Source organism: Amphiura filiformis, chromosome 1 (genome assembly GCF_039555335.1).
Source record: "Amphiura filiformis chromosome 1, Afil_fr2py, whole genome shotgun sequence".
Taxonomy (NCBI): Eukaryota; Metazoa; Echinodermata; class Ophiuroidea; order Amphilepidida; family Amphiuridae; genus Amphiura; species Amphiura filiformis.
In genome coordinates, this window is record NC_092628.1 from 86,487,663 (window position 1) to 86,499,833 (window position 12,171).

General features: G+C 39.0%; 1 protein-coding gene across 1 annotated transcript in view; it reads right to left on the reverse strand.

Annotated features, from left to right (window-relative positions):
* Window positions 1–420: 420 nt before the first annotated feature.
* Window positions 421–12,171, reverse strand: part of LOC140155709 (thiamine pyrophosphokinase 1-like) — a 33,086-nt gene continuing 21,335 nt past the window's right edge. The window contains exons 4-7 of the mRNA XM_072178646.1: window positions 6,400–6,495; window positions 5,782–5,928; window positions 5,302–5,413; window positions 421–3,674 (exon numbers count right to left, since the gene is read on the reverse strand). Coding sequence (XP_072034747.1) covers window positions 3,490–3,674; window positions 5,302–5,413; window positions 5,782–5,928; window positions 6,400–6,495 — 540 coding nt within the window. The 3' untranslated portion in view covers window positions 421–3,489. The remainder of the gene's footprint in view (window positions 3,675–5,301; window positions 5,414–5,781; window positions 5,929–6,399; window positions 6,496–12,171) is intronic.

Below are 12,171 nucleotides of genomic sequence, written 5' to 3' on the forward strand. Positions count from 1 at the left end.
GTTGGCAGCTCTGCAGGAAGGCATGTAGACAAGCAGATTCATGGTGTGCTCTCATCTATAGTGAGAAGGAAAGATTAGGAGTTGATGGCTTACTTGAAGTAGCGAGGTCAAAAGGTTCTGTCACAATTGCTACACGAATGACTAAATGCTTCCGTGGATCTTTCAGGAACCCCCTCCGGAGTCACAACATAGTGTTGGTAGATGCGCCAAGAAGACGACAGCATGGTCTTTTGCAAACATCTTATGTCACAGAGACTAACAAGACTGCCATATGTAAAGTTTCAGTAGAAATCGCTAACATCACTGAGTCTGATATCTGTATTCCTGCTAATTTCGCATTGGCTGAAGTCACAGTTCCAGATAATGTACATTATCTAAAGGCATTGTTACCAAACTGCCTCATGTGTGACCACTAATGCTACTAGTGAGTAGGTAAACTACACAGGCACAGCATGAAATCAACCTTAATGATGAAACACCATTCAGGGAATGGACACTGAAAGTGTCACCATCAGATCTCTGTTATCTTCATGGCAGTACACTCCTTGTAGGTCTACCTCTCTATGGTGTGGGTTACCATAGAAGACTTTATGAGAGGCACTCATTTCAAAATGGGTTATCAATGTACCAATAGATACATACTGCCCTTTAATGATTAATCTCTTTTCTTGGCATTCTTCTCACCTGGTTTCCTTTTAAGCGTTGGGAATTATTTGAACAGAACAGAACAGAAGTGTTTTCAATACTGATCATGATGATTTAAACATAATTGAAAGAAAATCTAACACAAGCATTCAATCAATGTGTGTGCTGATAGGCCTTAATTTGGGCATCCTTGTGCTCCCAACAAAAGGAGCCCAGTAAGAAGAGGCAAAAGGCACAGTAAACAAAATAATGCTGATATTAAAATAGCTTTTAATAACATAGGTGGCATCATAAGTAACCAACCAAGACCAATTAGGTTGATATTTCAGGTTTAGTGGAAACATTTCTTAAAGACAAGGAGCAAATTAATGTTGAAGGATACAATGGGTCAGAAAAAACATAAACCAAGAAGTGGTCGGTTTCTTCATAAGAGACAGTGTTACGATCATTAACGATAATGTCTTTGACACTGTAATAGACAATTATGAATGATTAAGGATTATTTAAGTTAGCACAGGTCCAATGAGTAAAAGTGCAATTTACCAAATCATCTGATTCAGTATTCTATATAGCTGTCATATAATCACCTCGTGCTGGATCCGATTGTCCTCTTTCTGAATTAATGAACTTGTATTGTACACTAGTAATACAGGAAATTAATCTATTTTCTGCATTAATGTGGCCCTCAAATTGATTCAAATATTTAGATTCATCCACAAAAAAACCCACCAACTTAAAAGTTAAAACCTGGTATTTCTTTCTTTCTTTAATTTATGTGCAAGTACTGTAAAATATTCAAGGCAAATAAATATAGTATCCACACTTCAGGATTTCAATCATTCCATTATTTCTTTGTATGTACATTGTGGTTCATATAACCTGAGTTGCATACATCTCTCTATAATGTGCATTTCATATGGTAAAGGACACACCAAATAAGTCAACATCAGTATCCAAGTCTAGCAATTATGTTAGGCTAAGCACCTACATACAGTAAGTCACTTCTCAAAGTTTCCATAATCAGACAAATGGGATAGCTAAAGAACAGAACATGCTAAATTCTCTGCTTTTCTTCCATTTTCGTCAACTTTGTCGATTGGTAATTTCACAAATTAATAACCACAAGACTCCTATTTTTACTTGTAGTTACCAAAATCTACCAATACAACTCTATTTGGCCTTGTGTATAAATCGTATGCAACTGGACAGCACTGGAAAGCCAGTCATGTTTGAAGAACAAGAACTTATTATATGTGAGCGGCACAGCATTGTCTTATGTAATCAGAACCATAACGCTTGGTGCATCTGTAGGAAACTGCTTGTTCTACAAACTGCTGCAACTATACCATTTTGCATCCTGATGTGGCAGTGAAGCCAGTGTGCATTTCATTGGGCGCAGCTTCAAATCCCTAGCGTTCGCTTAAAGCACTGGTGTACATATGCACACGCTTAAAGACGCTGCACAGATGCACAAGCAAAATAGTTGCTTCAACGTGTTGACGTTACTGCCACATTGGGGTGAAAATGGTATAGGCCCTCATTTCTGTTTGTTTCATTGCACAAGATCCATTATTTAATGGTATCACAGAATTTGACTGGGAGGGCTTGGTCTCTGTAATGCTATATTGGATTGTCATACATGGCACCAAAACAGTGTACCTACAGTATATTTCACACAATGGCCTGAAATCAAGCAAATGATTGTCAACTTCATGTGTTTCACAGGTTGAGCAAGTATAATCAGCACACTACATTCAGATTGCACACATAAGAACCACTTTGATGGACACATGGTGAAACAATTGACATTTTTGGTAAATATCACAAGCCTTTGCGTAGTTCCCCTGATGACACATCAATTTCGACATCTTTACTGCATATGTTGATCATCAATGAATTGTGCAGTAAAGATGTGCACATTGATAATATGTCATCAGGGGTAAATACGCAAAGGGTTATGGGATTTACTGAAAATGTCAATCTGGAGGTAAAATATTTCATTGTGCATGAGCAGTATACAAACATGGCAGAGTGCAAGGCTCTCAGTCTAAATTTAGACTATATAGTAAAATTTCATTTGATTAAATGAACACAGCTGCCAACAGCTGTATGCAATCCGACTGATCGTTTTTCAAAATACAACGCAAATGTATGACCATGGATACTTTATGAAAATACTAACCAATCACGAGTGAGATGGCATGGTTGCATTGATTTCTGTGTTACGCACATGCATGTGTTCGTCACACAGCACAGTGTTCGCAGACGATCATCATGCTGTTGGCAGCTGTGTTTATTCAAATGAAATTTCTACTAGGCCTATATGAACAATCATATTGCTATAAATATGTATCAATAATACTGTAAACATAATTCCAACTGCACATTGAAGAAAAATATTCTGTGGATACTTCCTTGCTAAAAGAGATAAACTGAAAAAAATATAGCACAATGTTCCATATACACACCAATATCCTCACACAGTTATGTCAGAGAGGATGATTTGTAAAGTACTCCCCAGCACCAAACTATACTACCAGCTCAATGGTGTAAGCAAACAGGCCATGGTCACTCACACTGCATAGCTTTTTGCCAGTCAAATTGTGAATTTTTGCTAGCTCAAGTGACCAGATGAAGACCTGGTGATAGCACTTTTGCAACATATTTTGGGAAGTACTTAAATCATCCTTCGCGATTTGTCAAGGGCCTCATATTACATTGCACATGAAATAAACCAGTGACAATATCATTAATATCACGAAATAGATACGATTTACCATCACCGTTTCAAACCTGTGTAATTATATTGTTTAAATTCAAATAAATATACCATGTAACGGAGTCTCACGTTGACCCCTTCCCATTTGAAGATGCACCTGCGCCATTCACTCCTGACTTCAACACTGTAATTGGTCTGATACCCATTGTCCACAGCAGTGGCTGGTCGGTTTGGACGGTCACTTCTTTAGCACCTTCTGCATAGGTATTGGATGTACTGATGAGACTGCCAAATTGCATGGACTGGTGATCTAAATGAAATTAAACAATTCACCACCAAGATTGCAATATTAAATGAAATAGCAAATTTTCAAACATTATTTTCTCAAGAAAGCATGCAGCCTGTATTCCAGCTTTGTTTGATACATAATAGTATTAATTTTCCAGGAATATAAACTAAAAATGTCCCACCCAAAAGACAAGATTTTCCTTCAAAATTGTTACATATTTCTTTATTTTCAGACTTTTCCCTCCAAATACTAAATTTTCCAGGAATGAGGTTCCCAAATTCTCCACTTTTTGCAGGCCTGAGCACACACGCAGTTGAGGGCAGCACATTTATGCTCAGTGCCCTTTGCTTATTAGCTACAATGGTAACTTGTACTATCTCAATTGTATTATCCCATATCCAGCCTGTTGAATTTGCCATAAAATATGGCTCATAACAAATCCAATTCTATCATACCGTAAACACTCGACAGTTAGCATATGTGCTTACTATCGAGCATTTTTGAAAACATGAAATTGTACCAAAGTCTGGCACTAATGAGCTAATGGGGTTGAGAGACAAATTTGTAGGTTTACTTGTTCATATAACTATGTGTATCGATGATTTGCTCAAAACCCTTTACACTTTTGTGGATGGGGCTCTTCATGTTTGCATGTTTTTGAAAGTGCTCGATAGCAAGCACATGTGTGACCAGCTCCAACAAAATCTGGAACAAGTCGCCAGGCATGTTTTTTGGGTTATAGGCCTTTAAAGATGACATTCCCATAAAAAAGATCAAATTTTGGTATTCTTAATTTCATGGCATTTGACCTTGGGCCTGAGTGGACTTTCAAATCCTTGAAGTACTTGTTAAAAAGAAGTTTATTTAATCAATAATTGTCAGTTGATCTATGATAATCCTATTCAATTGTGTGTGGAGCACGGTGGCCGAGCGGAACGGGCTAGGACTCATAATCTGAAGGTTGCGGGTTCGAGCCCCGGCGACGCATCGTGTTGTGCCCTTGAGTAAGGCACTTTATCTCGATTACTCCTCTCCACCCAGGTGTGAAATGGGGAGCTGTTATGAATACTGTCCATTGAGCGCCGCCCAAAGGTATGAGCATGCCTTGGGCATTGTATGGCAGCTGACATATTCTAATGACGGCGGAATAAATGTAAAGCGCTTTGGTACATGTTCACATGTGAAAGGCGCTGTATAAATACCAACATTTATTTTATTTATTTAAAGCAGGAAACTAATTAGCCCAATTCTCAGAAAAGCAGTTTGGCAAAAATATCAAGGTATCATTTACAAAATTATCTTCAAAAGTATTGATGTGATGTATGTAATTTTGGTCTCATTTTGAAGCTTATTGTCCTGTGCTTACATTTTTATTCAAATCATGAAATGTCAAAAATGTGACTTGTTCCTTGTTTTGTCAGATGGGTCACATATGCTAACTATCGAATTTTTACGGTATATTTGTGACATGATTAAACAACCAGGACAAAGTAATGAAATTTTAATTTCAAAATGTAAACACCGTATTAAGCAAGAACATGTATTGGTTGGATGCCCAGCTTTGACTCCTTATGATATGCTGACAAAGTTGCAGACAGTTTGCATTTAAAAGGTTGCGCACATGAATGTGATGAGATTATTGACTCACTTAAGTTCCATTTGAGGCCAGTTGTGGTAACATATTTACATCTGAAGCCAACCGGAACCAAGCCACACCATTCACCTTCCAATCCTGTGTTCACTTCTATCACATGCTTACCCTGTAATAATGGGATAAGTAAAACAGATACATCATTAGATAGCTACTATTATTTCATCTTGCTTATTTGTAGTCTGTTTGAACTTTAAATCAGTAATTTATAAAACTTCTAATTTATTCTCTCTCTTTCTCTCCTTCTCGCTCTCCACCCTCTTCTCACTGTCAGTCTGCCTCCCTCCCTTATTTGTCCCTGCCCTCATTTGTTCTTTTTTCTGTCTCTTTCATTCTTTTCAACAACCCATTTATTTCCCTAAAAGCACCATCAATATCATTGTTACATGCGAGATGAAAATAAATACTTCTATGACTTGACTTTTTTGTTATCATTGTTGTTGTTGACAGTTAGTTTATTGAGAATTGCCAACTTACCGGCCTGAGTAGACAAGCAAGTGAATCATCGGCTACCAAGTACACTGGAATATCTGTTACTTCTGTTGCTTCATATAATGTGTTAATGTTAGCAAACACTTGATCTGGTCGACCACCAAATGATCCAAGCGCTACTATGCAATCCACCTTAAAAACAAACAAACAAGATATGAAGTTTCGAACTTATGTTGGGTTGTTAACGCAGACTTTTATGAAAATTACCAGTGTCTATATACGCCTGAAGTAGTTGTGGGTAAGAACAATCACATAGCTTAAAACCACCATTATGTTCCATTTTCTCTCTTTGAGAAATTGCGATGTATTTATCTATAATGTTATTTTATTTCAGTACATGCACTCCCTGAGGTTCTCTTTTCATTAAATCATAACTGCTTTATACATTTAACTCTATTTTTTTATAACTATACACTTCAACCACTGCTGGAGGTTAGGATCGGAATGTGTGCCTTTGCATCATCAGTCCCTATGATTTTATCTCACCTGGGGGTGTGTGGGTGGGGTGTGGGGTGGGGGGTGGGGTGGGGTGGGGTGTGGGGTGGGGACTGTGGGTGGGTGTGTTTGAGTGTGCCATTGCATCATCAATCCCTAAAAACTCACCTGTTGCTTCTTTTGTTCAAGAACATCCAGAACTATTCTCAAACACTTTGTAAAGTCTGTGAAGTTTTGATCAGCAGTTTCTATAACTTTACTACCCTGTAAAAGAGAGCAAAATAAAATTTTGAGAATATTTAATTCTCTAAAATTACAAGTACAAAACATCAAACTTGTCATAATGTGGATATACTTTTCTCATTCTGCAGACTACCCGTTTCAGTTGACAGTTGCTTAATTTGGTAGTATATCATTTTTCATCCTGATATGGCAGTGATATAAATGCATGAGGCAACTGTTTTGTGCAAGCATCTACAATGTATGCATCATCTTTAAGCATGTGCGTGTGTATGCCAGCACTTTAAGCAACACTAGCGATTTGAAACTGTACCCAATGAAATTTTTTTGATGAAAATATCTAAGTTGGTCAAAATTAAAAAAAAAAGAAAAAATAGGTCCTAGATATTTATATCTAGTTTTTAAAAATTAATAGATGATTTTTTTTTTCACAAATGTTTTTGTTACATTATCCAAAGCATTTTGGGCAAAAAAAATGCTTTTGGGTGCATTTTTGCCCAAATTTTACCTCACAGATGGCTGTATCAAGTCTTTGCCATTCTAAATGTGTATATTTTATGTATACTTTAGACCAACAATTTAGTAGTTATGAGGCCCAAAATTTCTACAATACCAACCTTTAGTGTGCACAATAGTAAATAGGAATCTCCTATACCTTTTGAAGGAAAAATCAGTGTTTCGAAAATTGAAAAAGTGGCATGGAACTTAAAGTAATACATTAGAAAATGCTTAACCTAACTATTATGCCCTGATTCATATTTAATCCTTATCTAGGCCTGGGTATAAGATTGTCTATGAAAAATGAGCAGGATCTGGCTTTTTATAAAGGTTTGACTAAGCTTTCAAAATGTGTACATTTCAGAAACTCCATGCTATTTTCAAGCTGATGTAAGCTGTATGGCGTATAGGGTGCCGGGATAATAGGGTGATGTAGATACATGTATGTTTTCTCTGCACTGGCAGTTTTTATCTGACCTTCAACTTGCAGAACATGTAAGTTTGAAGAGCAGAGTCACTCTTATGTTTTCCCAGACCCTGTTTGTACAGAAAGTCAATGGGGACTATTTACCGGTGTGCACCTTTAAACTATTTTCAATACAATATTACTATTAGATTAGTAACATCACATTTTATAATTAAGATTTATAGTAATAATAATACACATAAAAACAATGAAAATAATTTGAGAAAGCTTAAAATATTGCACAGATGGATAAATGACCCAGCACCGGGGCAATGAGAGCATGGGTACGCACGCACCACACAACCCCCAACACACTCCCCCATACCGACCCTTCCAACACACCCCCACACACGCCCACCCCACACATACACCCCAACCCACACACACATACCAAGTATAAAATGCATAACAAACAATGAAAATAATTCTGATAAGGAAGACCATTGCATATCTATCATGCAGGATGTACACCATGTATAATAATAGCACAAACTTCCTGTCATCCAGAGTGCCCCTGCTCATCATTGGTATTTCCATTTGTGCCTGATGAGGCCTGTTCATTTTCAGTATATCTAGTGTACATTCGTGTTGGTTATTTAATTACTGTACTACTGTTTTAATTCATTCGTGTTTATAAAAGAGCATTTCATAGAGATAAAAAGCACACATTACTGTACCGACAGCATACAATATAAGCACCGGAGAAAAACACGATTTGGGAAGCCAAAGGGCAGAGGGGAAGGGTAAATCATTGTTGTAGATGTCCTGTTTGTTCCCAAGCTTGGGAACAAACAGGACATCTACAACAATGATTTACCCTTCCACTCTGCCAATCAATCAATGTTGGAACACATTGGGAAACCGCTGAAGACATTGGCATTTTTCAACATTGCATGGGGGAAAGGGGGTGACAAGACTTTAACTAGATGGCACAGTTGTGTTTGACCAAACACGAATATCTATGCCTGTGTTTCCCCCACTAACCCCCAACCCCGCACCCCCACCCACCATGACACTCTCAACCCACACTGACACCCCTGTAATATGTTTAATGCTAAAACAGCTATCAGTATACCAACATAGAGCATTGCAGCTGCTTTATTTACTGAGAAAACAGCCAGCCCTTTGTTTTAACATTTGGGCCCATGGGCCCCTAGCCCTGTACATCTGGGACCAAAACGGGCAAAAGGCACATCTACAACTTAGGGCTCATACATATGCCACATATGAGCCCTAGTGATCTTGTACTTTTAGAGCTGGGCTTGTAAATCTGTTGCACCATATTTTAACATTTGGGCCCCTGGGGCCCATAATATATAACATATGGGGCCTTGTATATTTGTAAATATAGAGTACCCCTAGGGCTATCAGTGTACCAACTCAGGGCCATGAGGCTGTTTTATTTGATGAGAAATGGCACGATTGGTATTTTTACATTTGGGCCCCTGGGGCCCGTGACCTTTGACCTATGGGGCCAAAATGGGCAAAAGGCACATCTATGGGGTAGGGCCATTAAGTGTGCCAAATATGAGCCATGGGGCCCTTGTAGTTTTGGAGATAGTCCTGTTAATATGAAGCGTGAGAAGAAGGAGAAGGAGAAGGAGAAGGAAAACTAGATGGCACAGTTGTGTTTGACCAAACACGAATATCTATGCCTGTGTTTCCCACCCTAACCCCCTGAACCCACCATAACACTCTTAATCCATCATGACACCCCATATTCTAAAAGGGCTATCAGCATACCAACGAAAAACATTAACATAAATAAATAAATTAAAAATCAAATAATACCCCTTTAATTGCATTTGCTGTGTAATCGCTTGAGGGCGCTCCTCCTTAAATAATGCAACAAACATATTCCATACAAAAAAAAATTTAAAAAAAAAAAATCAAAAAATCTGAACACCCCTTTAATCCCAAAACGGAGTGTCCCTTTAATGGCTGTTCCATCACCCTAACACCCCCTCGGCCCTTAACCTACCTTGACACCTTTAATCCGGAATATGTTTGATTCTAAAAGGGCTATCAGTATACTGACTAAAATATTAAATTAAAAATCAAGGAATACCCCTTTAATTGCAGCTGCCCTATGTTTTAACAATTGGGGCCCTGGGGCCCATATTACGTGACATATGAGGCTCTTATATTCATATAAAAATATAATGCTAAAGCTCTATTATTGTACCAAATCTGAGCCCTGTAGCTACTTTATTTGCTGAGAAACGGCCGGCCCTTTGTTCTAACATTTGGGCCTCTGGGGCCCTAGCGTTAAATATATGGGGCCAAAATGGGCAAAATGCATATCTACAAGTTTGGGCCCATACGTGTGCCACACATGAGTCTTAGTGCCCTTGTAGTTTTACAGCTAACCCTTGTCAATCGGTTGCCCCTTATTTTAACATTTGGGGCCCTGGGGCCCATAATATATGACATATGGGGCTAATGTATACCTGTAAATATAGAGTACTCCAGGGGCTATCAGTGCACCAACTCATGGCCCTGATGCTGCTTTATTTGATGAGAAACGGCGTGGTTTGTATTTTTTACATTTGGGCCCCTGGGGCCCGTGACCTTTGACCTATGGGGCCAAAATGGGCAAAAGGCACATCTATGGGGTAGGGCCATTAAGTGTGCCAAATATGAGCCATGGGGCCCTTGTAGTTTTGGAGATAGCCCTGTTAATATGAAAGGTGAGAAGGAGGAGAAGGAGAACTAGATGGCACAGTTGTGTTTGACCAAACACGAATATCTATGCCTGTGTTTCCCACCCTAACCCCCTTAACCCACCATGACACTCTTAATCCATCATGACACCCCATATTCTAAAAGGGCTATCAGTATACCAACGAAAAAAATTAAAATAAATAAACTAATTAAAAATCAAATAATACCCTTTAATTGCATTTGCTGTGTAAACGCTTGAGGGCGCCCTCCTTAAATAATGCAACAAACATATTCCATACAAAAAAATCAAAAAAAAAAAAAAAAAAAAAAAAAAAATCAAAAATCTGAATACCCTTTAATCCCAAAGCGAGTGTCCCTTTAATGGCTGTTCCATCACCCTAACACCCCCACCCCATCGGTCCTTAACCTACCATGACACCTTTAATCCGGAATATGTTTGATTCTCAAAGGGCTATCAGTATACTGACTAAAATATTAAATTGAAAATCAAGGAATACCCCTTTAATTGCATCTGCCCTATGTTTTAACAATTGGGGCCCTGGGCCCATATTATGTGACATATGGGGCTATTATATTCATATAAAAATATAATGCTAAAGATCAATTAGTGTACCAAATCTGAGCGCTGTAGCTACTTTTTTTGCTGAGAAACGGCCGGCCCTTTGTTTTAACATTTGGGCCTCTGGGGCCCCTAGCCTTAACAATTTGGGGCCAAAATTGGCAAAATGCATATCTACAAGTTCGGGCCCGTACGTGTGCCACAGGTGAGCCCTAGTGCCCTTGAAGTTTTACAGCTAACCTTGTCAAGCTGTTGCCCCTTATTTTAACATTTGGGGCCCTGGGGCCCAAAATATATGACATATGGGGCTCATGTATACCTGTAAATATAGAGTACCCCTGGGGCTATCAGTGCACCAACTCAGGGCCCTGAGGCTGCTTTATTTGATGAGAAATGGCATGCTTTGTATTTTTACATTTGGGCCCCTGGGGCTCGTGGCCTTTGGCCTATGGGGCCAAAATGGGCAAAAGGCACATCTACAGGGTAGGGCCAATAAGTGTGCCAAATATGAGCCCTGGGGTCCTTGTAGTTTTGGAGATAGCCCTGTCAATGTGAAGAGTGAGAAGGAGGAAAAGGAGAAGAAGGAAACGGAGAAGACTAAAGAGCATAAGCAGAATATCTATGCCCTGTTGCACAGGCATAGATAAGGAGAAGAAGGACTAGATGGCACTGTTGTGTTTGAGCAAACACGAATATATATGCCTGTGATTCCCACCCTAACCACCAATGACCTTGACATGACCTTGACCATTATTGGCACTCGATAGTGATCCCATGGACCAAACTTGGTGACAATCCAACTATCTATACTGGATGACCTTGATATGACCTTAACCAATATTGGTGCTCGATGGTGATCTCATTCACCAAGTTTGGTTACAATCTAATAATCTTTACTCTGATGACCTTGACTTGACCTTGACCATTTTTGGCATTCGATGACGATCCCATGCACCAAGTTTGGTGGCAATCCAATAATCTTCACTCTGATGACCTTGACATGACCTTGACCATTTTGGGCATTCGATGGTGATCCCATGCACCAAGTTTGGTGGCAATCCAATAATCTATACTCAGATGACCTTGATATGACCTTGACCATTTTTGGCACTCGATGGTGATCTCATCAACCAAGTTTGATGACAATCCAACAATTTTACTCTGATGACCTTGACATGACCTTGACCATTTTGGCATTCGATGATTTATCCCATGCACCAAGTTTGGTGGCAATCCAATAATCTTCACTCTGATGACCTTGACATGACCTTGACCATTTTTGGCATTCGATGGTGATCCCATGCACCAAGTTTGGTGGCAATCCAATAATCTATACTGGATGACCTTGATATGACCTTGACCATTTTCGGCACTCGATGGTGATCTCATCAACCAAGTTTGATGACAATCCAACCATTTTTACTCTGATGACCTTGACATGACCTTGACCATAATTGGCACTCGATGGTGATCTCATGCACCAAGTTTGATG